The 26,003-nt window shown below is 41.9% G+C and overlaps 2 protein-coding genes across 3 annotated transcripts in view; one reads left to right on the top strand and one right to left on the bottom strand.

Moving 5' to 3' along the window:
- The window catches only part of nipal2 (NIPA like domain containing 2), a 32,452-nt gene extending 26,110 nt beyond the window's left edge, over positions 1–6,342 (bottom strand). Inside the window, exons 1-3 of the mRNA XM_085176259.1 lie at positions 6,235–6,342; positions 2,342–2,428; positions 1,246–1,520 (exon numbers count right to left, since the gene is read on the bottom strand). Coding sequence (XP_085032385.1) covers positions 1,246–1,341 — 96 coding nt within the window. The 5' untranslated portion in view covers positions 1,342–1,520; positions 2,342–2,428; positions 6,235–6,342. The remainder of the gene's footprint in view (positions 1–1,245; positions 1,521–2,341; positions 2,429–6,234) is intronic.
- Positions 6,343–11,631: 5,289 nt separating this feature from the next.
- Positions 11,632–23,285, top strand: kcns2 (potassium voltage-gated channel modifier subfamily S member 2). 2 transcript variants are annotated; one of them, XM_085176255.1, is made up of 4 exons: positions 11,632–11,747; positions 12,025–20,596; positions 21,408–22,847; positions 22,898–23,285. In XM_085176255.1, exon 2 carries the CDS (start codon positions 12,027–12,029, stop codon positions 13,464–13,466), a length of 1,440 nt encoding a protein of 479 aa, XP_085032381.1. In that variant the 5' UTR covers positions 11,632–11,747; positions 12,025–12,026; the 3' UTR covers positions 13,467–20,596; positions 21,408–22,847; positions 22,898–23,285. The 2 variants fall into 2 exon arrangements, with proteins under 2 accessions (XP_085032381.1, XP_085032380.1); XM_085176254.1 differs by having other exon boundaries at positions 12,025–22,847.
- Positions 23,286–26,003: the final 2,718 nt, after the last annotated feature.

The following is a 26,003-nucleotide window of genomic DNA, read 5'->3' as shown; positions in this document are numbered from 1 at the left end:
ACTAACTCCAATAAGGCAAAAACTGGTAAAGAAATTCTTAGGAAATATTATCCATCCTCTGTTACCTAACATAATGAGTCACATCACTGGAAGTAGCCATCTTTCAAAGATACTGGGACTAAGTCTCACTTGTGAAGTATAACCAAGACGACGAACTCCTAAAACCCCAGCATCATTTTTTTACAGCAGCACATTTTCACTTCTAAAACGCTGTCAAAGTGTGACACAGACAGATATTGTCCCCATCCTGAGATGCTCTGTGGGATGGTGGGTAGCCATGGACAGAGGGGGAGCTGGGACCATTAGCCAGCTGTTCAGGACTCTTACAGTAGATCTATTCTCTCACAACCCACCAATGGGTCATTACTCATTACTCACGCCTCTCAGTCCTCCTCTGCTACCCTTTCTCTCTCTGGCCCCCAGTGGTAATGTCACACTTAGGAAACACGGCGAAACACAGTGACAGGGGAAAATGAGGGTGAGAAGAATGTGTGGTTACATAAGAGTGGGAGGAAAGAGGACTGGCATAACATAACAGGACGTTTGCACACACACGATCAAGGAAATTGCTTTTTATTATCACACACAAACAGAAGTGCACGCAGTCTGCATACTCTGTTTAATGGACAGATTAGTCGAACCCACTTGACAAAGTTAAAAAGTTCAAAAGAAAGAGAGAGCCTTTCAACGCAATGATTTAGTCATGATTGCTTTAAAAAATAGTTGTGACAGGTGCCAGCACCAATAGATCTCTGCCCTGTCTAGATTCCTCATCCACACTGAGTGCTCATTACCTAAAGAGCTTTAGAGGCTGAGGTTATACTTTGACTTTCAAGAGTATTTTTTAGGCACTAACTAAATCTTCTCTCGGATATTGGAGTGCAAATTTCTGCTTTAAATGGAGTTTAAAAAGTGAAGTTTCTGAAAATTAAAAAAGTTTTCCTCTCATCTCCGCAGCTGCAGCTGGAACAGGCTCAATATCATTTATAATACAAGCGGGCAAAAATATAACTACGGTGCACAGAATATGGCTCATACTGTAGAACAGAGATTGAAAAAAAATAAATGGTTTTCTTTTAAATTTACGACGCATTCTGCGTTTTTAGGTTTTTGTTAAATTAGAACAAGTTACCTGTAAGCTTGTGACTTATGAATGTACTTATGTACATCTTATGAAAGTTTTTTTTTTAATTATTATTTTTTAATCTCACCTTGCCAAAACGTTTCAAAGTTAAACAAACTCACCTGAAGCGGATTTTCCAGGACCTCTGCGCGGTGAGCCAGAGCCGGGGTCAAGGAAGGAAACACATGAGAAGAACTTGAATTCGCCATTTTTTCCATATCACGTAAAAAGGAAACACTGTTTTGTCGCGATTCCTTCCTTCTTCACATGTTTGGCGTTACATCTGACTTTCACCTCATCCCGTCCCAGGCATCCCACACGTCCTTGTCGCTTCAGTGGAAACTCGGAGGGTAAAAGTTCTTCATTGTTGAGGACAGGAATCAGGAGTTGGTGATGGCTTCAGGTACGATCGGGAAAATAGACTTTTAAATTAACAAAGTCATAGAAAAAAGCAAACAAACATGTGCATTATTTTTATGTTTTACTTGTGCTCATCACTTCTGTGACGATCGGATTGGAAGCAGCAAGACAAATAGCAGATTGTTTGTTTCGAGCCCCGCTGCGTCCATGTTCATTGGCGGTTAGACGCTCTGATGTACGACATAACTGTGGACTTGAAGTAGGCATCAGGAAAGAGCCGCAGTTCTCGTCGCTCATGCAAAGCTGCGCATTGACCGCAGATACTGGGACACATTCACTTTGATGCGAGACTGATGCGTCATTGTCGATCAGATGGCTTAGAATGGAAGTAAACAGAATCCAGCTGATTGTAAAGTTAGAGATTTCGCTTGTTTTGTTTCAGGCTCGACTGAAATGGCCCCATGACCTGAAGATTTATAGTGTTTGAGTTTAAATGAAAAGTGAATTTAACTTTCTGCTTAGCAGTAGTATTGAACCCACTGGATCTGGACTTGCGATGCGCAAGCTTCTCGTTAAAGGATAGAAGTTTGACGAAGACAAACACCAAGCCGCTGTCCTGTTTGGTTTAGTGCGTCGAAATGTGTATTAAGATGGGGTACAAGTTGAAATACTCTCTGAAAGTGTAATTCTCCTGAAATCCAAACAAGTTGGCATGTCAGCGCTCCAGTTTTTGTTAAACATGTTGCCACCTACTGGCCACACACAGACAGAGAGTGGCAGTTTTGCAGATGGTTCGACAACGCATCTGATTAGAGCCACATGATGTCCCTCTTCTAATTAGGCTGGTAATGTTCTCACCTACAGACAACAGGTGTGTCATTGTTCCTGAATTTGCAATCTTTTCCTATTCGCTCTTCATCACCCCTTTGGAAACCTCATCAGCAGCTGAAAGAAAGACCAAATAAATAAATAAGAATCATCATAACAAAAGGGCATGCAGGCAAGTCCAGCTACATCAGTAGGACCGCATCTAATCTCTATTCAGTCTGGGTCCAGCTGTGAGAAGCCCCACATCCCAGTCAAAGGGTTGAACTGAGATACAGTGGGGCAAAAAAGTATTTAGTCAGCCACCGATTGTGCAAGTTCCCCCACTTAAAATGATAACAGAGGTCAGTAATTTGCACCAGAGGTACACTTCAACTGTGAGAGACAGAATGTGAGAAAAGAGAAAAAAAAAAAAAAAAAAAAAAAAAAAAATCCATGAATTCACATGGTAGGATTTGTAAAGAATTTATTCATAAATCAGGGTGGAAAATAAGTATTTGGTCAATAACAAAAATACAACTCAATACTTTGTAACATAACCTTTGTTGGCAATAACAGAGGTCAAACGTTTACTATAGGTCTTTACCAGGTTTGCACACACAGTAGCTGGTATTTTGGCCCATTCCTCCATGCAGATCTTTTCAAGAGCAGTGATGTTTTGGGGCTGTCGCCGAGCAACACGGACTTTCAACTCCCGCCACAGATTTTCTATGGGGTTGAGGTCTGGAGACTGGCTAGGCCACTCCAGGACTTTCAAATGCTTCTTACGGAGCCACTCCTTTGTTGTCCGGGCGGTGTGTTTTGGATCATTGTCATGTTGGAAGACCCAGCCTCGTTTCATCTTCAAAGTTCTCACTGATGGAAGGAGGTTTTGGCTCAAAATCTCACGATACTTGGCCCCATTCATTCTGTCCTTAACACGGATCAGTCGTCCTGTCCCCTTGGCAGAAAACAGCCCCATAGCATGATGTTTCCACCCCCATGCTTCACAGTAGGTATGGTGTTCTTGGGATGCAACTCAGTATTCTTCTTCCTCCAAACACGACGAGTTGAGTTTATACCAAAAAGTTCTACTTTGGTTTCATCTGACCACATGACATTCTCCCAATCCTCTGCTGTATCATCCATGTGCTCTCTGGCAAACTTCAGACGGGCCTGGACATGCACTGGCTTCAGCAGCGGAACACGTCTGGCACTGCGGGATTTGATTCCCTGCCGTTGTAGTGTGTTACTGATGGTGACCTTTGTTACTTTGGTCCCAGCTCTCTGCAGGTCATTCACCAGGTCCCCCCGTGTGGTTCTGGGATCTTTGCTCACCGTTCTCATGATCATTTTGACCCCACGGGATGAGATCTTGCGTGGAGCCCCAGATCGAGGGAGATTATCAGTGGTGTTGTATGTCTTCCATTTTCTGATGATTGCTCCCACAGTTGATTTTTTCACACCAAGCTGCTTGCCTATTGTAGATTCACTCTTCCCAGTCTGGTGCAGGTCTACAATTCTTTTCCTGGTGTCCTTCGAAAGCTCTTTGGTCTTGGCCATGGCGGAGTTTGGAGTCTGACTGGTTGAGGCTGTGGACAGGTGTCTTTTATACAGATGATGAGGTCAAACAGGTGCCATTCATACAGGTAACGAGTGGGGGACAGAAAAGCTTCTTACAGAAGACGTTACAGGTCTGTGAGAGCCAGGGATTTTCCTTGTTTGAGGTGACCAAATACTTATTTTCCACCCTGATTTATGAATAAATTCTTTACAAATCCTACCATGTGAATTCATGGATTTTTTTTTCACATTCTGTCTCTCACAGTTGAAGTGTAACTCTGGTGCAAATTACTGACCTCTGTCATCATTTTAAGTGGGGGAACTTGCACAATCGGTGGCTGACTAAATACTTTTTTGCCCCACTGTACATCGCTGTGTCGTCTTTTGTGGCATCTTTCTGATCCGCGTCTGTGAAGAGAAGAGTGTTTGTCTCTGCACAAACAAAATTAGCTTGTGCAGATGGGGCTGCTGTCTTCTTTTGAGTATGAGCAGTCTGTCTTGACACATATACATGCTTTTCATGATCAGAGGGAACTATGATATTTATAGCTGCAAAAACGTCTTTAAAATGGACTGAATATGCTGTTTCTCTTTCATCCCTGTCATTTACAGACACTATTAAAAATAATGGATTCTCATATTGAACATAATCCAAAGGTTCAGACTTAAGATTGCTCTTTTCCAGACATGGTTTTCTCACTGTGTGATCTCAGTGAGACCAGGTATCCTTAATATGGTCACCTATGGTCACATTTAAAACTCTCAGGTTGACCTCATATATTGATTGGCACATTGCTAACATCAGACGCAATTGGGCTACGTTCACACTGCAGGCGAAAGCGCATCAAATCCGATTTTTTTTTACCCTATGCGACCCATATCCGATCATGGTATGACAGTGTGAACGGCACAAATCCAATATTTTCAAATCCGATCTGAGTCACTTTCATATGTGGTACTGAATCCGATACATATCCGATGTTTTAGAAAGCGACTGCTGTTTGAATGGTCATGTCGCATTAAATCCGTCTTTTACGTCACTGACACAAGACAGACGCCAATTATCAGCTCCAGAGAAGCGCCCGATAAGACATCGCGAACAACGCGAACGCTTCCGGGCCATCCAGTGTCAGTGAAACTGTTGGGAAGACAACGTTGGAGAAACGTGAACATTTTATTTGTACTGTATAATCTGCAGATTCTGACAGAAATCTGCAACTATCCTTTGAAGCACCGCTCCTCTCTAAAACAGCAATAAGGATAATTATTAGGTTATCTACATTATTATGTAAATAACAAAATAACTTAAAGCAAAAATTGGGAAACGTAAAGTCCGAAGTCTTTATATTAAGGGCCATCAGTCAAACAATATTGTTTGCTCTGGGTCCAAACAGAGCGCGTTGTGTGTGACATCTTCTTTTGCGCATGCGGGCTGCTTTGAGCGTTCACACTTAAAGCGCGTTTGCTGTCGCATTTTATTTGTAGTGTGAACAAGCAGACAAAAAAAAAAAAATCGGATTTGATCAAAAAAATCGGAATTGAGCATTAACACCTGCAGTGTGAACGTAGCCTTAGTGACAAATTACTGCATTTTGCATCTTGAGATCCAGTACTGGACACTTGCATTGAGAGACAGATCTTACAAACAGTTATAAAATGTACCATTAAAAAACTCATTCTTGGTATCAAACTTATAACTGATTCTTTTTTAAAGGCAATTAAACAACTTAGAAGCTTTTCGTGCAAATCAGTTTCAATAAGATGTATTATAAAGTTATTCTGTGGTTGTCAAGAAATAATTATGGTTTACACAGAAATAAGTGATACTAACACACCAACTATCTCCTCTTCCTCACTTTGGTAATTTGTGGTGGCTGGTCAGATTCCCGAGCAGAGCCTGTGTAGTTTACTGGTAATGTTTATCATCTGTATAACACTGAGCAGCATTAGTAATGGACTCAAAGTAGATGAAAACAAAGCAACAGCATCTAAATACGAGAAGTCTCCACATCATTAAAGGGTTGAAGAGAGTCAGTGTTTTAATGTGAAAGATGCGGTGGACCAGCTCCCATCTGACTAAACCCAGAACTACACAAAGGTGAAGCGCAGAAACAAACACCGGTATCTGTGCACTAAACACTCATTTCCTTGTGTGGGCAGACCTCTACCTTGTGCACAATATGTTATTGTTCCAATTACTATCATGTATCTGAGTCTGTATGTAGGTCAACATGCTGCAAGTGTTCCACATTATTCCATGTTAATGCTTGATACCTGAGCCAATTTGTGCTCGCCATGTTCAGCGTGTAGACTCCAGCCAGATGGACACAGGCTTAGTAATGTGTTTAATATGTTTTACGTATAATTACTGGACTTCAACTTACACTCATACTCTCAGAGCTGGAAGCAGAAGAATAAGCGTCTCCGATTTCCATCTGTATTCATCCTGCTCCTTCTCTGTCTGTGCTCTGTCCGGAGTCAGCCAGCTCTCTCTGCCATAATAATCAAGAGCCGTTTGATGTGATTACTGTGGCGTGAAGTGGAAGACGATTGAAAGCACATTTTATTTCACATGTTGAAATAACATGACTAAATAGATTCTCGCTCTTTACTATTTCCATAAATCTCCTAGGACCCTGCTGGTTTATCCATCAGTGCTGGCAGAGATTCCGAGTGAGCTTTGAATGACAACCTTTGTCATGGATACAGGGCCGTGACATTTTCCCCAGTGGTTGCTGAGTCCCCCCCAGCGAGGCTTCAGATGACACACTGATGTTTTCAGTCAAAGATGAGGTCAACACACTGTTGAACTCTGACCTCTAATAGAAAAATGTGTTGGCAGACTGAAGCGGGGAAAGATATGGATGAAGAATAAAAGATATACGTGAAGGGGGAAAAGAGGGATATAAAATGTTAAGAGAGACACATAAAAACAGCGAGGTTTGGGAAAGAAAGCAAAGGAAAGAGAGATAAAGGCAGCCAAGCAAAATATAGGGAGCAGCAGATTTAGTCAACACAGACACACAAAAACTCCTACACGCTCACACTTGAGCCTGCACCTCAGGCTTTAAAAGAAAGAATAGACAGATAACGGCAGCCATATGTTTTTCTTTCCTTGTTGTCTGTCTCGTTCTCATTCTCTCCTCTCCATGCATTTATCTACACCTTGCTTTATCTTCTTCAAATTAGTTCGCTTACCAATAGGCAGCAGAAAATGTCTCTCTTAGGAGATAAATGGACCGCCTCATCTCGACCATGTGGGTATGATTACTGAATATGAAATTCAAAGTTGAAGAATTGAAACTGGCAGAATGATTAACAGCTCTGTATTTAATTCAGACACACTGTAAATTGTCTCAAAGGTTTAAAGTCATGGCTTAAAATTCAAGCTGTCAAGCATTTTAATGCAGAGGACATTTTATTTTCTTTATCTACTGTTCAGCTGTTTTGGTTAAGACATAAAAATAAAGCTGTCTATTATTTTATGATTAAATTTATAGCTCCATCAAAAGATATGAGATGTGAATGAAAGCTCACCAAGAGTGCACAGAATGAAAATGGGAGTGATTTAAAGTGCAGGAGGCATTTTATTGAGACTTTGAAAAACAAAGGCCTGCATATATGTGTATATATATGTTTTTGTCACAGTTTTTGCTCCTCCTGAAGAGCCAGTAACTGAAAAACCTCCCAGCTGACTGAACTACAGTTCACTGTATCTAGATATTTGAACTGTTGTTTGTCAGAGTTTAAAGTACAGGAATATATTTATCCAAGTATGGCATTTCAGAGCAAAATATGTGCCTCACATCATTTATTTGACAGTTCTTAAACAGTCTAGTTTATGATTTTATGTGAATGCATATAAAATCACAGACTTATGAGTGGATTTTGACCTTTTAGCTTGTTATCTCTTACCAAAAAAGTAGCTGTTGTTGGAGAAAGCCTGACCTTTTAGGCTCCCGTTTGGCCTCTGTGAACATATTTTGGATGTCAGGGAGACAATTCTCTAAACTTTTTTAGGTGACTATAAAATATGTTTGCCTATGAAAGCACATTTTCTGCATTTTACAAGCAACTGCAACAAATAGACAAAAATCCCCAAAGTGATTAGAAACATGTCCCTGTGATGTGCTGTTATTAATCATGTCAGAAGCCCTCTCATGTGGCTTGTGAGCCTTTGGAGACAGCCTGACCTTTTAGACTAAACTGCCTAACTGTAAACAGCGGTCTAATAATTCCCATCTCGATCTGCAACAACACCAAAGACTATTAAATCACAGATGCACTGGTGCCGATATCCTGATGTAAAGCAACTGCAAGAGATATTTTTTATGCAGATTTTACACGTTTCACAAATAAAGATCGTTCACTTTTTCATTTGTGTATCGTTACTTCAGTGTACTGGGAGTGGATAGTACTTCCTCCACCTTTGCAGGTTTCTAATAGCTGACTAAACCAAACATGGAATGAAAAATGAGACTTAAGGATTGCTCTAGAAAGTGCGATCTGCTTTCATCGAGACAGAAGATCTAAAGAGACTTGTTGAGGAACAAGTTACGGCCAATAGTTCATCTGCTACAGAAGCGGCACATTAAACTCAACCATGCGAGTGAAAAATGAACCAAAAGCGGCCCGTTCTGATGAAAAGCGGAAGGTGAATAATCGGCAGATGATCGTCTTTTATCACAAATAATATAGCACAAAACCGCCCCAGTAATCCTGAACAAAGTCCTAACGTCATTTGCTATTACAAACATCAAGCTTGCTCACCAACGTTAATTAAATCCAGGGAGGTGTATGTGTGTGCTGTCGGAGATAGCATTCAAGACCGATCAAGCTTGCAGAGTGAGGAGGCACCTATATTATCACCTAACTCAGATACCCTGCACAGAAAATGGGCCTTTTCCAACACGTGTACACACACACACACAAATAAAACTGACTGCCCTCTAATCCTAAGATGCTGACATCTAAAGCCATCCAAATGCAAAGACATGTTGCTGAATACATTAGCTTTAAAAGGCACTCCTGCACAGTGAGAGGAAATACTATAAGAAATAATCAAAAAACAAGGAATCACAGTCAACAGAGGATGATACCGAGGCAGTCAATGAGATCCTGCTGAATGATGATAATGATAGACTAAATAGGATTATACCCACAGCACTACATTCCCATGCAAACACAGATGGATCCCACAAGCGAAAAGAGAAAGTCTGTAATTTTGCAATATTGTAATCAGCAGAGAGTGGTTGTTTGTCCTTTCTAGGCTCTTGTTAAGCTTTCCAAATCCTGCAGAGCTGCTGTGAGAGGGTGTCAAGGATCTGCAAGGGCCCACAAGATGATCTATAATACTGTCATATAGAGCACTTTTTTTGGTTTTCATAAAACCCTAAAAGCAGAATGAGAATGCAGTGCATGAAAAAACTGTAAAAACCCAATGTGTTCAGGCAGTCTCATGGGTTTGCACACTCATGTTAAGCTCCAATTGTTGGGCAAAAAAACCGTGATGAAATATTAATGTTCTGGCTGCTTGGGGAAAAATATGGCAGTGAAAGATCTTATTTAGGTGTAAACAGTTCCAGTGCTGCCTGTGGCCATTATATTTCCAAACAAGTGCTGCAATACAATATAGCGAGTAGGAAATTGCATCCAATGCTCCTAAATGTATTTCAAATGGGAACTAAGGCCCGGTATCTTCAACAAGATGGCCAGTAAATGATGCTGGAAAGAATGAAAGCTAAAACGACGGCAATGGCACGAGCTGGGGGAGAAGTAGATGCTGTCAAAGCTTTCACTAGATTCAACAGAGCTTTATAGCGGCAACTTATAAGTTTGTGATGCGATGGAAAACTTCAAACAGCACAAACCAATAATGCTCTATTTTTCTTGTGGATTGATTCGACAGCTTAGCCACAAACAATTTATCTGCATCATACCTTTTTTATGTGCAAAATCTCTCGTGACAAAGACCTAACTGATGGTATACCACTAAGAATTCACCCAAGACAAGGCAGCTTTTTCTCTGCAGGCACTATCGCCTTCATTAGACATGCTGCCATGTGTGAGACCAAACCTTCAGCTCTTAATCAATAAAACCAGGGATGCTGGGCAAGGCCACAGCTTTAACACTGGCTTTGTGTTCTGCGAGACAGAGCTGTTAATGATGTCGCCACTGAATTGATAAAAGGAGATTCGGGAGGTGGAGGTGCTCTGTGTTGAGAGATCATACGTGCTTTTTTCACGTGCTTTTTTTTTATCAGCTTGGAGATCATAGTTCCCACATACACCAGTGATGATTAGTAAACAGCAAGAGATGTTTCAGTCGGGAGATATCGGTGAGGGTTGAATGTCATAAATCTGTTGATGGCATTTATCATGAACACCACATGAGTGAATGTGTCTGATCAGGGGGAACAGACTCAGCAATCAATTGTGACCTTTTACATCAGGGCATCGATGTGCATGTGTAACATACCATCATACAGCTGTGCAAAAACAACAGAGAGCATTCAGGATGCTACAAGATTTCTCTCTAGTTCAAAAAGGGCTATTTCAGCCTAACAGACAGCCTCGAGATTTTGGAAACCCAGTTCATTTTACTCATCATGATAGTTTCTTCTCAGTCTATTATTTTGGTGTTTTCTGTGATGCTGATGGAGCTTTAGAAATTTGATGCACTAGAAACTGAAGGCCTTACTTTGGCTTTCTCAGTTTGAGCCTTGAGAATTCTTACAAAATCGGAAAGTGAATTGTAGGATGTGTGCATTTATCTAGTTAGCAAGACAAAAACGAGTCACATGAAATGAGGCTGGAGCTATAACAGTCATAAAAATCAGGACATATTTATGGCTATTTTGGCCATTTAAAGATTTTTTTTTCATTTATGTTAGCTGAATGGTGTGTGTGTGTGTGTGTGTGTGTGTGTGTGTGTGTGTGTGTGTGTGTGTGTGTGTGTGTGTGTGTGTGTGTTTTTGTGAGCATGTATTTATATCTTTGTGGGGATCAAAAATTGGAAGTTTACTATACTTGTGGGGACCAACAGCCAATATGGGGGTCAAAATCCAATCCCCTCAAGTTTGAAGGGATTTTTAAGACTCAAAATATGGTTTTAGTGACAAGGTTACGGTTAGGGTTAGGCATCCATTTTTCATGGTTAGAGTTAGAGTAAGGGGTTAGGGAAAGCATTATGTCAATTAAATGTCCCCACAAGATATGAATACCGTGTGTGTTTGTGTGTGTGTGTCCGTTGTTATTACGGTAACAACATCAAACCTATATGCTACCACATTTGCTGGCTCCAAAAAGCCACTCTCCAGTTATTGTGATGTTGTGTCTGCGCCTTCGTTGGTTGGCTACGCCCTCTCTACCCGAATCTGCACCTCGCCCTTCAGCACAGTGATGCTGAGATCACTTTGGGAGGGCGGTGCAGAGGGAGAGCTACGTGTTGCTGCTCAGCAACAGATAGAAAGGAGAGAGAGAGAGACAGGAATTCCCTCGCAGAAATAAAAGCGTCTGCCAGGGCGTGTATCAGTTCCTATGGTACCCAGAATTTCCTGTGATAAGTGTAGCCGATACCTGTAGCAGGAGGAGGGGGAAAGCCCGATGGATGAAGGATGTAAGGGCTGCCATCTACAACAAGCCTTCGGGTATATTTGAAGATCTTTGCCTGGAGGCGAAATTATATTTGATATCGCGCCGACTGCGCTTGAAATAGGCGTCCACCTCTACCAAATAAACCTGGCACAGAGCCGCTTCTCTGGAATCCAGTGAACAAAGGTCTCGGCGTTTGTTGCAGGCGCGCAGGTTACCCACAAACTAAAACGTGCCATCACTGGAGCTGAAATGCTGTTGAGTCTTCTTGCTGGAGGATTCGGTGAACTGGACGCGCTTTAAAGTAAGTTCTTACAGTTGTCTTTGTTTCAGCGCGGCTAAAGCCGAAATCCTTCCTGTTTTCTTCTCGTTTATTTCATATAACCCACGTGGCTCTAAGAAAGGCTCATCACTTTGGTCTTTCACATTTAAAAACAAGGTTTATTAGCCTGTGAATTGATAAAACTGCAGTTTGAAAAACAAAAACTTCCTCTTGTGTTTTCCGCTTTGTGTCTGCCGTCTGTCGCCCATTCTTTCTGTCTCTCTGTGTTCCGTGTGTCTCTGTGTATTCCTCTCTGCAGATATGACAGGTCAGGTCCTGGGGGAACCGTGCGGCGGGGCTCACGCGGATGAAAACGCCGCCATCCGCATCAACGTGGGCGGCTTCAAGAAACGTCTCCAGTCGGACACTCTCTCCCGGTTTCCCGAGACGAGGCTCGCGCGTCTGCTCCACTGCCAGTCTAAAGAGTCCATCCTGGAACTGTGCGATGACTACGACGACACGGAGAAAGAGTTTTACTTCGACAGGAACCCAGCGCTCTTTCCCTACGTGTTGAATTTTTACAACACGGGGCGGCTGCACGTCATGGCCGAGTTGTGCATCTTCTCTTTCAGTCAGGAGATCGAGTACTGGGGCATTAACGAGTTCTTCATCGACTCCTGCTGCAGCAGCTCCTACCACTGTAGGAAAATGGACCAGGACCGGGAAGACTGGGATGACCGCAGCGATGAAGGAAGCACCACTTCATCTTTTGACGAGCTGTTGGAGTTTTACAACGACGCCTCCAAGTTTGATAAGCAGCTGTTCGGGAGCGCACGGAGGCGCATCTGGTTGATGCTGGATAACCCCGGCTACTCCGTGGCCAGCCGCATCATCAGCATCCTCTCCATCCTGGTGGTGCTTGGCTCCATAGCCACTATGTGCATGAACAGTATGAGTGAGTTCAGCCTGCTGGACAGCGAAGGCCAGCCAACAGAGGACCCACGTTTCGAATCTGTGGAACATTTTGGCATCGGCTGGTTCACTCTGGAGCTGGTGGCCAGGTTCGTTGTGGCGCCAGATCTGCTGCACTTCTTCGATCATCCGTTAAATGTGATAGACCTGGTGTCCATACTTCCGTTTTACCTGACACTTCTCATAAACCTGGTGGTGGAGAGCAGCCCCGCACTGGCAAATCTAGGACGCGTTGCGCAAGTGTTGCGGCTGATGAGAATTTTCCGCATCTTGAAGCTGGCCCGTCACTCCACGGGGCTCCGCTCCCTGGGAGCCACACTCAGGAACAGCTACAAAGAAGTGGGGCTTTTGCTCCTCTACTTGGCAGTCGGGGTGTCGTTTTTCTCCGTCATGGCCTATACGGTGGAGAAAGAGGATAACGAGGATCTCACCACCATTCCGGCATGCTGGTGGTGGGCCACCGTCAGCATGACTACCGTGGGATACGGTGATGTGGTGCCGGTGTCTATTGCCGGCAAACTAACCGCCTCTGCGTGCATCTTGGCCGGGATCTTAGTAGTTGTGCTTCCGATTACGCTCATTTTCAACAAATTCTCCCTCTTCTACAAGAGACAGAAACAGCTGGAGATCGCAATGAGAAGCTGCGACTTCGACGAGGGGATAAAAGAGGTGCCCTCGGTCAACCTGAGGAATTATTACGCACACAAAGTCAAATCCCTCATGGCGAGCTTGTCAAACATGAGCCGGAGTTCACCCAGTGAACAGAGTTTAAACGAATCAATACACTGAAACAGGACACTTTGTCAGTCAGGTCGGGTGACGCTGTTCAATACATGTGGCCTACCGAGGAGCTCTCCAGAGTGCTGAAATTCTCTGGACTGAGAGTCTGCTTCCTTCCACTGATGTCTGACCGTTTGCCTCTCTGTAGCTCAGTGCAATAATGTGTTTATTTCTGTGTCTATCACAATGAAAAAATAAGCAAATGTACAGCCTGAACATCACGTCTCACTGTGCACTAATACAGCCGCTCAACAAACAGGCTAAAAATCTGACCCCGTAAAGAATGCTGTAGTTGTTTACAGTGTCACACTGTAGTCCACTTTCCAGCTATACATGTTGTATAAGTATGTCTGAAGTAACTGTATCTCTTTCAAAAGAGTCTCGATGTATAATTGTGGTGTTGCAACAGTACTTCAGATGTGTGGTTAAAGCAAAGTGTATTAAATATACAATCAAACAAACAGAAAAATACATGACATACTTCCTTGTTTTTTTAATACGAGAGTTAGGGTCTAACTCCGATCCTGATTGAGGGAACACATGTAAGCCCTAGGGTTGGAAGGGGGATTTATAGCAGCAAAGTGACTGACACAATATCTGAAACAGTTTGACAGGCATGGCAACAGCCATTCAGAGCTGACATGTTGAATAAATCTATTTGCTAAGGATTTGATGTTTTTTAATGGCATCACCATTTCAGTTCCCAAGAGGCAATTTTAAAATATTAATCAGTACATGTTCTAAAAAGACTATAAAACTATGGTCATAAAATAGAAGTTAGTCCACAGTAAGGGAGAACTGAAGAGAAAGTTCAGTAGTTAGTTTATAGTTATCACTGCTCTCCGGAGAATACACCATAGAGATAAAGTTCTAGTTTTACTTATCTCAGTGCTACATTTCAATTAATTTTTTCACAGAAAGCAATTTGTCTCCAGCCCGTAAACTCAGAAGATGAATGGCTGTGACAAACCTGCATATTTCTTTCTTTTTTTCTCCCTCTTCTTCTTACTGTGTCCAGATAAAAACAAGTTTTATGATCCCACAGGGGGAGCATGCAGCTTTTTGGACCCCTCTCCCTGTTTCTGGTCAGCATTTGCGATAAGGAGCTATCCCACTGGACGCAATAACAGCAGCAGAAATTCAACAGAGAACACTCACTTAGTGTTATTGATTTCAGTTTAAAGAGTAAAGAGCTATTTGATACAAGTAGGCAGCAGCTCTTTAAAAAACCAAACCAAAAAAACAACAGATGAAAAAGTCAGTTTTGCATCATCTCATATTTCAGAACAGTTAACTGCATTGATTTCCATCTTTTTCATTTGAAGGCCATTTTTATTTTGACACCAGTTCTTAAAATGAGAAACGATCATTAATGCTTTGAGCTGAATCCTCTCCACATCATTGTGTAGCTGTGACTGGTAAAATTGTCACTTCATCAGTGTCAGTATTTTGTTTGTTTTTATTCATCGTACAAATAATTCATACATGCATGCACATTTCAGTGACTCGAACAATCAAACTCATTTGCTCCTGTGGCGGAGAGATAATTTGAAATTCATTGTCTCAAGATTAATTTGAGCAGACAGGCAGAAGGATTTTACATATTGCTGCTCATAACTAATTAGTCTGAGCACAGAAAAACCGTACATTGCAGCTCAGTCACTATCACCTGATGTAAAGGAGAATCCCAACAATAACAAAAGAAGTTTTTAAAAAAAGAATTATGTATTATTGTACAAGTTTAAATAATGAAAAATGTCTTCAAATATCAAAGAGCTTTCAGGTGTACAAATAAGGTTATATCACACATTTGGCAGAATAACTGAGCGACACAGAGATCATTTCACTGCATTTCAGCCACAAGGTTGTGCTCACATTTCAAATCCTAATGAGAAACCTGTGTATATCCAGCATCTTCTCCCAGGATTTCTGGGGAGCTCATTTGAAATAATATTTACCCTCAGAGTCCAATTATATCAGTCTGCTTTTGTTTACTCCTAAACCTTTAAAGACTTTTCCCCCTGGGACAAAATCCAAAACGCCACTGCAGCACCCAACCAGCATGGAAAAATCAGTAAATGAGTACACAGTGACAGCGGGTGACATTTTAACATATCAACAAAGGGCCAACCCAAAATAAGAACAACAGTCAATCTTTTCCATCTCAGGGAGAAGAAATTAATTATAGAATCTGAGAGAAAAATTGAAATGTATAAATGTACTCCAGGACTGCGGGCAAAGGAGAAACAGTAATAAAGAGAGTAGATTTGCACAGTGTCATCCAAGTCCACGTGTCTGGGGTTGGTGTGTGTGTGTGTGTGTGTGTGTGTGTGTGTGTGTGTGTAGGTCAGCATGACTCCTGAGAAGGAAGATGGAGATGTCTGGCCCTTCAGCTGCCTCCCCTTGGCTCGCCTGTATCATTACCCTCTGACTGTGGTGATAGATGTAAGAAAGGCTCCCAGCCTGCCTGGCTCACAGTACAGGAGGCAGCTCAGGTCATTAGAGGGCAACCGTGGCAAAATAAAATCTGCTTTCCTCATTTCCAGTAACCAGCAGAGCTTAAACATCCAGTCCAACCATCATCGTGACTGAAACCTGTGACTCAACATTGTGAAAGGAACAGTTGCATTAGAGGGAGATTTATTTTTTCTTGGAATTTGTCTGACATGTAATCATCACACTTTTAGAGGTGTACTTGGTAATAAAGGTTGGTTATTATTTTATTTCAATGTTAATCATTAAATCAAAAGAGTTCCTTTTGATCAAAGGACTTCTGATTTAAATGAGCTTCCTATAAAGTTAAATGAGCATGCTCATTTAGTTCCTTTCACATGAGCTGTGAACAAAGACAAGAGAAGATGAGCATAAAAGGTGCTGGAAATCTGGGAAGAATATTATGCTTATTAATGCAGCGCCGACAGGGAATAAGAACTAAATGGTGTGCTTCCTTGTGTGCATGTGCAAACGTACTGTACACAAACACACCACACAGCGAGTCTAATGGGGAACTTGTCGAAGCTGGTAGCACGAGGCTCATCTCCAGGCTGCTCTGTATTGGTGAAATAAAACTCTGTTACTAAGCAGGCGTTCCGTGTTGTTGCACATTACCATCTGCTACTATCCGTTTGCTTTAAACAGTGTGGGAAGATTGGATCTTTTCTGCGTGCATGTTTCTTTCTCCCTCCGTACTTCCCACCATGTGTGATCTGTGAACATCTCCAAAAATAATCTTTCATTACATGGATGGCGGCATAGCTAATTATCACATACAGATCTCATGATAACATCAAACCCAGGTAATGCTTAAGGATGGCTGATTGCTTTTTTTTGTTTGTTTTTTTAATGAAAGGATTAGAAATTGTAATCAAACCGATGTTTCGGGGTCGTGGGAAATAATAGGGAGATATTTTTCATGTTTGGACTCTGCATTATGAACTCTCCTGACATTTAATTTTGAAACTACATTTTAGTTTTAATCGTTTGCTTTTTGTCGAGTCCTAAAAAGCCACAAAAAATGCAGTTGAAGAACAAAATTTGTAGACTTACTTCTAGAATTTAACTGGTAGTGGATTTATGGACTCTCTATGGACCAGCTACAATTTAAACCAATTACCAACACAAATACACCAAGTTTACACCAAATTCTCACAAATATGTTAAAGCTTAGATTTTTTGCAGTTTAAAAAACCATCACTAAGTCAGCGCTACAGACGGCTGCCCCTCCCTGAGCCGGAGCTGGAATTTTTTGCTGTTAAACGGTGTTTTTCTTTCCCTCTGTCACCAAGTGCTTGCTCATAGAGGGTCGTCTGATAGTTGGGGTTTTCACTGTATTATTAGAGCGTCTTTACCTTACCTTACTAAGTGCATTGAACCGACTGTTGTCATCTTAATTCCTTTAAGCTTCCTTGTTGCTTTTTCCACATGGAGTAATTAACACACACGAAATATGTCAGTCAGATTATTTCAGTTTATTCAAGACTGTTGCAACCTTGGATTATATTCATTCTCCTGAAGCCTAAATGAACATTTCTGAAAAATATATAACATCATAACGATATGTGACCTTACACAAAATGTTGTGCTACTAAAACTGGTGCTGGTCCTCCACCGGAAAACTCTCAATCACTAAAATAACCACTTCTGAAAGACAATAAATCTAGATGAAGTAACCCATCAATGTGTCTTCTTTTATCTTTTTAACAGAGTCTTCAGTCTGCTACTGATAAGTGACTCATCCACAGAGACAGATGTTTCTGGATTTAAATCACAATGGTGTTCCCACTGAATTTTAATGAATAGCACAAAATGGGCCAATCGAACACCCGGGGAGTGTTACCTTTTAACAAAGACTGTTATGAAAATCATTTCCCACGTTTTTATTGGAGCCTCATGTCTTGTCTGGTTTAAAGAGCTTGAAAGGACTGTAAATGCAGTTTTGTTCTCCGCAGCCAAGAAGGTTAATGGTGTACTTTGGCAGTTTTGCCAGGATGGCACAGAGGCAGCACTGAGAGGAAAACACTTTAATTATAACATGCTGTTTATTTCAGGACTTTTCAAGAGCAAATCTGACATTTGAGAGATTTCACAGAGCCAAACAGAAAAATATGGCTTCTAGCGGTGCTGTAGTTTTTGTTTATTATTATATCCATTCCTGGATATTTCCAGAAACTTTTCATTTATATGACCATCTGCGCACATCCCTACTTTTCCAGCCAGGCCATGGATTCTTCTACTAGAGCTACAGCACACTGCACATCATTTTTCATATGCTGCAGATTCCCCGGAAGGCAGCTCTGTGTAATTACCCCAAAGGCCTGTGAGAACCACAGTAATAGACTGCACACACCTATGATATCATGCATGAAATCATCTAGGTCTAAAAAGAGGTCTTGGAAAAACAGACACACATATAAGCATGTACACACAGGCACACAGACAATGCCTTAATTTCTGTTGACTGATAATTCACACATGTCACTACAGTTCTCTCTGCTTGTAGTGCGACACTGCATTTCAGTAGCAGTGTGACTAAATCAGTGGCTCTGGTTGTGAGAAACACAATAAAGCGACGGCTAACACAAAAAAGCTCAGCGTGAGATGGCATCTCTGTACGCACGCACCGTCTCCCAATGGCTGTTGAAGAGGGAATACACTGAATATTCTCATTAACACATAGGAACGGAAAGTCTCCTAACATGCAGAAATGCAGGAACATTAACGTCAATACACATACACAGCTCAAGGAAAATGAAACTACAGCTGTTCCTCAGGCACAGCAACTCCCGTAGGCGACAGAGTTAGATTGAACCCATTATTACAGCTGGATCTGGGAGACAAGGGGTCCAGTCAAAAAGACTTTTTCAAAGTTCAAAGTCAGAGGAGATACATATAGATTACTTATCCGTCTGCGTCTCTTTATGTGCTTGTGTGGCCACGTATTTTTTCAAGTATGTGCAGAGTTAGTGTGTGTTTGTGTGCGTGCATGCGTGTGCCACTTCTTCCTTCCATAATCAATTTCCTCAGGGACGTGCCAAGGACATGGGTGTAGACAGTTTGATTTGTAAAGCTTGAACAGGAGGGTGTCCGAGAGCCTGGGTGCCAGTCCACCTGAGCCCAACAGGATGACGTCAGTAACACCTTGAGAAAACCTTGACATCTCATGTGTGCAGTTTTAGAAAACAAAAAACAATTATGTGGAAAATGTTGCATCAATAACATAGAAAATGTGAATGAATGTGCATGACTACTGAGATTTCTTCAACCACAGGCTTTTGACAGCGTGGTGAAAACTATCTGTAAGATGCATAGAGGCACTAAAGCTGTTCTTCACTTTAAATAAAGACAAAGAAATGGTGGAATGACTTACGTCAGTCAGGGCCACAGGCACAAGGAAATATGTGTTTTGACTCAACGAGAGGAGACGAAGAAAAAAAGACACGAATACAGATCACGGACAAAAAGAAAATTTCAGCTGTTGGTGGAATGTGTCATCAGAGCGGTTGTCAAGAGACAACACACACAACATGCGAGGAGTGCGACATGAAAACTGATTTCCTGAAAATAACAGGGGCTGTGATAGCATATTGTGAGACATGATGTGAATATAATAGCATAATGAGTCTATTTCTGTTCACAAGTATGGCAGCCCTTTTCTCTTTTTAAATCCGCTTTTGCTCCATCTATCTTACTGGATCATCAATTTGCTAAATACTAAGGGCTACATTCATCCCACCATCATGTTAGGGAATGGTGATAATTGCCAGATCTGTTATAAATGCAGTGATGTAACTTGTCTGGTGTGCTTAATTGCCTTTGAAATCCACCTGTGTTAGAATTATACTGTGCTGCAGCTGCTCTGTGGGGACCGCGCTGGCTAAATGAGACTGATTATAGAAACAAACTGAGCTTTGGCCTGCCTCTCTGGGTTTGGTGGAGTGGCTGTGTACTTTTCATTTTAACTAATCTCAGGTTAGCTACTAGTGTAGGTGGTTTGTGTGCCAAATAAATGTAGAGGTGCCCTATGGTTCTTTATGTCCAATAAATGTTAGTCACAGCTGGAAAATGTTGATCAAAAGGTTTCTGTGTTGTTTATTTTTTTTAAAAGACAGCTTGTTGCCATTTTAAACCTAAAGAGGACAGTGGTTATTTTATCAAATAAACACTGTCCTCTTTATCCCAAGGCAATGAATGTGTTTAATTATGTTAATATGAACAGTAGCGGATGCTAGCAGTTATTTGCTGTCCCAAAACTGAATGTCACTGACTTCAAATAGACAGCTGAAAAAAACCAAGTTATTTCCCAGTAAATTAGATGTAATGGAAAATGATAGTATTGGAATGACAGTGATATATCTGGAAATTAGAGTGTAATATGCAAGTATAGTCACTCTTACAAACAAGTTGTTATAATTTATTATTGCTGAATAATATAAATCATTTTCATAATTGGTGATTAAATTATTCTGCATATGGATTTAAATTATGTTTTTAGCTCTGAGTGGCAGTGCGACAAACATTTATATTGTAGATTACAACGGCAAATATGTCAACGTTTTTTACACAACCATCTATCTATCTATCTAGTGACAAGTGGAGGACATACAGACTCAACAAACAAGGGATATAATGAGTGTGAGAAGGTAAGCTGACACCAATTAAATTGAAAAACCATTCTTAACTCAAGTAATAGGACATTTGTTACAGTGGATGTGTGTGATTCAGCAACCCATGATGAAAGAGGGACCAGCTGGGAGATGCTGCTTCGTGTTCGTTGCAATCCCACTGGAGGCAACAGGCGTGTGAATATGAGAAAACAGCTGAAGAATACAGATGGATAGCTTCCCATTATGGATCATTATAGCTTCCTATGAGCCAAATACTGTAACTGCTAATGTGAGTGTGGAATAGTATATGCATATATCTTTTTTTTATTGTGCTTTTAGAATTTTTTATGGAGGTTGTAACAGTATAAAAGTTGTTAAAGTGGTTTTACGAGTTGCTTCATAAACATTATGTTGACTTAAAATCAACATAAACCATATGCTACAAATCATAATGAACTGATGTGTCATAGAGAGTGTGCAGCCAAATAAAAGGGGCAAACGTCCCTTTGTTTAAATGCAAAATAATGTCCTTGGCACTGCAGACACAGTCACACAGTCAAGTTCAAAATCCAAACTTCCAAGCTCTGTCACATCAAATAGGCTCACTGGTGGGGAAGAAAAGGGAGCAATGGAGAGAAAGAGACAGAGAGATTTGCTCACCCAGACCCTTCTAATCTATTAGTCTGGGCTGCATGTCAACTCCAATTGAGCAAACACACCTAAGTAAGCTCGATCCCACAGAGACCGCCGCTGTTCAGCTGGTGTGTCCACTGCAACATTTCTAAATATGCTGGTTCTGGTTCCGGATTAGCTTTCCTCCGTAACACTGTTGTATTCTGTATTCCAGTCACATCTCTGTGTGCAGCGACGCACTGAGTACCCACAGCCCAGCCTGTGTCGAGGCTTAAGGAGAGTGCAGTGGAGTGAAGACACAACAACAGGACCTCTGCAGTCCTTTAAGCAACCCACCTTCTGGGAGACTGTCGTGATGCTTTCACCAGCGCTCTTGGGACCACAGGTGGGAGCAATGCTGTTGGTTTGAAACAGATGGTGGCGATTGCTTTCTGCTGAAATGTCACACCAATATTCCTTGCGTAAAAGATTGGATTACTCTGTATCTCAGAGCCACTGGGGACTGATGCATCATTTGGAGGAGCTCATTATTCTTTCATGGACACTTTTTAGTACTTGAAATGCACGCAAGCACACACACACACACACACACACACACACACACACACACACACACACACACACACACACACACACACACACACCTTTTCCCAGTCAGACCCAGGAGAGGGCTCTCATGCATTCACTCATAAGGTCACCATTAATTTAGCTTCCCAGACTTGTGGAGATGGTGATGGATGGCTGATATTTCCTCAGAAAGCACACTTTGTTGTGGATGCCAGGAAAAGGCTTTACTCCATCAGTCAGCTAAGAATCAGATTTTCTTTTATCCAGGGGCATGAATCTATTTGCTTCTGTCTGGTGGTGCCACTGGGCTCAAAACACAACAAAGAGAATGACATCTGAGTGGGTGTGGAGTTAATGACATTCTGTCACGGCTGATATGGTGTAGACTCCGCTAAGGACTCATCCTCTCCTTCAGACGTGATGGGAGGAAGCAAAGACAGAAAGGATCTAAAGTATATTCCCCCATCACTGCAATTGTGCTTTCTTCTTTTCAAAAACGCTGTTCTCACTCATTGTCACACACTTAGCCATGAAATCATTTGTATTGCTCTTAATTCCTCTTCTTTTTCAGATTTTTCAGAACGTTTTGTTATTTTCCTTCCCATTTCACTATTTTTTTTAACACTTAAGTTATAGGTTTCAAATCTTTAGTAGGTGTGAACTCATTTCAGGAAACCTCAGCCAATGCTTTCAAAAACCTTTTAAAAAGAGAACACATCATCTTGAACAGCTGCATCTTGAACTGTAAAGGTTTCTAGACACACCCTCACCATGAACCTAATTACCCATCCATTCAGTCTAATGTCATTTTTTTCTGTCATCCTTTCCTTGTTGCACTGAAAAAGAAAAACTTCAGGCAGGCAGGGAGTTGTGGAGAAATATAGCAGTCTTTTCACAACAACTCACTATTTCTGCTGTAAATCAAGTTGATGTGCGTCTTCTGATAAATGTGAGGTATGGCTGTTGGTAGTGGCAGGTTGTAACCACTATATGTGTGGATGGGGGGGGGGGGGGGGGGGGGGAGTACAGACATACTTAAGTAGAAGTACAAATAAGAGTGGTTAAAAATACTCCAGTAGATGCTGAAGTACTGATTCAACTTCTTTACTCAAGTGAAATGTACTCAAAGTAAGAAAGTAAAAAGTAGCTCTTCGGAGGACGTTTCTATTCAATTCAATTCATTTCAGTTCAATTACTTATATAGCACCAAATCACAACAACAGTTGCCTCAAGGCGCCAGCTATTTTTGTTATATTAATATAATAATAAATAATATAATACATGGGAATACAAATTTTATTTTAGCCTAAATTTTAATTTTAAGTAGAAAACAAAAAAATTGTCGAGGGTGACTTTGACTCTAAACAGGAAAATGAGTAGCCTAAAAAAAACCTAAAATCGGTTGAAATGGCTCATCATGGGGAAAAGAATCACAACTCACAATAATTTTGATTGAGTGGTCCAACTGTAACTTATGGACACCTGCAGTTGTTGCGGTGTTGTGCCAAAAAAATAAATAAAACAATTCAATTCAATTCAATTCAATTCAATTTTATTTATATAGCGCCAAATCACAACAAATGTCGCCTCAAGGCGACATTTGTTGTGAAGGCCTTCGTTGTTGCCTTCGTTGTTGCCTTCTTTGTTACCTTCTTTGTTGCCTTCTTGGCTCTCGCAGCAGGTTTCTTCCTACAAACAAAATAAAAAAACAGCCCACTATAACCCTTGACTATCGTACAAGGTTTTGCCTCTTTCATCTCTTTTTTTGTGACATCCTCTGGTGATTAATACACAAACAGGATTGCATTGCACGCGTTACTGCTAAGGTTCAAATTGGTTTGATGTTTGAAGGCTCGCAGTGGTGTGAAGTAATAACTCGCCTCAAATATGTCAAACCAAAAGTAACTTGTTTTGAAAGTGTAACTCCAGGACAAACAATCTGGCCACCTTTCATCTGTGACGAGTGTAGGCAGCAGTTTACCTCAGCTATCAATACAGTATGTGACCCTATTTTCAGCTGAAAATATCGATACAAGGTGATTTAAGTCAGTGAAGGTCACTTCTGTTTGATGCCATCGATACTGAGGCGGGTTGTTTAGGATGTCCTAAACTTCGATGTCAGTAAGCACTGCTGTTTTTGCCACTGTTAGCCACTGTTAGCTACTGTTAGCCAGCATTAGTAAAACTTTGTTTGAGCAAACAAACAAACTCTCATAGAATCACACTATTTATTCAAGGGAAAGTGTGATTTTTAGGAGACTTGAGCCTAACAAAGCTTATAATCAGATGGTATTTTTGTTTAGCTGACTGACAAGAAAGCTGGTTCTTTTCATCTGCATTTTCCAGCTGAAAATGGGATTTCTGGAATTTCCTTACCTGGACGATTCAGACGGACATGGGAGTGTTGCATATCTAAGCTGCTGGCAATAAAAAACTGTGACAATATCGGGGTTAAAATAACTTATTTATGCTTTTATATTATATTTATTTATGTTTTTGTGTGCTACAAGCATACTACAAATGTTCAATATTTAGCCACATACATAAAACCCAATTAGGCAGAACAGTGCCGTCCATCTCACCCATTGTATTCAAGATAGCGTCGCAACAGTGTCTTCCACAAACCAGCGCCCTCATCTGCTCATCTGTGTATTTTTAATGGATAAATTCTTTTTTTTTTTTTTTTTTTTTTTTTTTTTCTTCTTTTTTGCCTGTCCCGTTTGGCTCTTTTGCCATCAGAATTATTGTCTAAAGGCGAAGAAAGATGCCCAACGGATTTTCTTTACCAAATTGACCATCCCAGCTTTGCCGTAATGGTCCATTTGATTCACCTTTTATTCTTTATTTTATTTTCACTTGCTGAATACGGGACAGACTTGACTGGGGGAAAGAAAAGGGAGAAAGAAAGAGGGAAAGAAAAACAGTTGAGAAGAGGGACGGGGGAGAAGGGCAAAAAACAAAAACCAACAGAATAAGCAGAAAAAAAAAAATACATATATCGATCACCTGGATCACCTGTTGAGAAAGAAAAAAGAAAACAAGCAGAAGAAAACGAGAGTAATACAATAAACAACATCACAATGATATATGGGAATATGACAGTAAATACTAAATATTAAACATTATTGTGCAGCACGTAAGATCGACAGCACAGTGTGCATTGAGGTAGGAGCCAAAAAGGGTGTAGTTTGTGTGTGTGATCACCCGTGTGTACACCTGTGAGCATGGACGCGCTTGTTTTCTTAAAAGGTTCCCTCATGTAATGATCTGCTAGAGGGTGTGGGGGGCCACTGCCCCGTCCTCCAGGGCATGAAGCAGGTATGGAGGAGATCAAAACTCCAGACATCCAGAGGCCCCCAGAACACAAGAGACCAAGGAAGACCAACAGAGGGGCAGCCGTGCCACTGTCCCAGAAAGAGCTGAGGAGAGTCCCAGATGAGGGGTCACCCAGCAGCCACGGAGCAGAAGCCAGGGGGGGTTGCAGTGACGTGCCCGTGAGCTCCGCCGGCAGCCAGCTGTGCCTGAGTGACCGAGCCCCAGGCCGAGAGGCTGGGGGCACCCCACCTCCGAAGTGGCCCAAGCGAGCCCCAGGCTCCAGGCCCCGATAAGCAGCCGCCAAGGAGTGAGCCGGTGTGTACCCGGACGCCCACCCCCGGACACAAAGAACCACCAACGCACCGATGTCTGAGGGAGTCCGCCCCCGGCAGGGGAAGTGGTGGGGGGAGATAGGCCTCCAAACCTTGGAGGGCCTGAGCTGTCCTCAGAGAGGTGGCGTCTGATACCCAACCTGACATATGGACACAGACATACAGGCACACACAGATACAAACATCCATTCCCACCCTCATGCTCTCATATGCACTTACTCCACACTCAACCAACGTGGAGACAGACATAAAGAGACGCTGTACACACAATCACACTCCCCAAGCGTACTCTACGAACCGGGTCTAGGTACCCTTGCCCCTGGAGGGGGGAACTGCACCCAGACCCAGGTTGTGTTACCCTTTTCCCTGCGGTGGGGAGAAGCAGACCGCCCCGACTCCGCAGCAGCAGGGAGGCCCCACATTCCGGACCCCAGTCGGACGGCCAACTCCTCCTCCTAGCCCCCCTGCTCCAGCAGACCGCAGAGAACGAGGGTGAGAGAAGACTCCTAACCTCCCTCCACCCGCTCATTGTAGTGTTGATGTATGTGTGTTCTAAGGTGCATTTAAAACCCAGGAGGGCATGGAGCTACCTGCCA

Source organism: Neolamprologus multifasciatus, chromosome 11, assembly GCF_963576455.1.
Source record: "Neolamprologus multifasciatus chromosome 11, fNeoMul1.2, whole genome shotgun sequence".
Classification (NCBI taxonomy): Eukaryota; Metazoa; Chordata; class Actinopteri; order Cichliformes; family Cichlidae; genus Neolamprologus; species Neolamprologus multifasciatus.
This window is presented reverse-complemented; position numbering and strand designations above follow the sequence as displayed.

Bases quoted from the DNA above. Each gene is read 5' to 3' on its own strand.
- kcns2 (XM_085176255.1), top strand. From the start codon at position 12,027: ATGACAGGTCAGGTCCTGGGGGAACCGTGCGGCGGGGCTCACGCGGAT.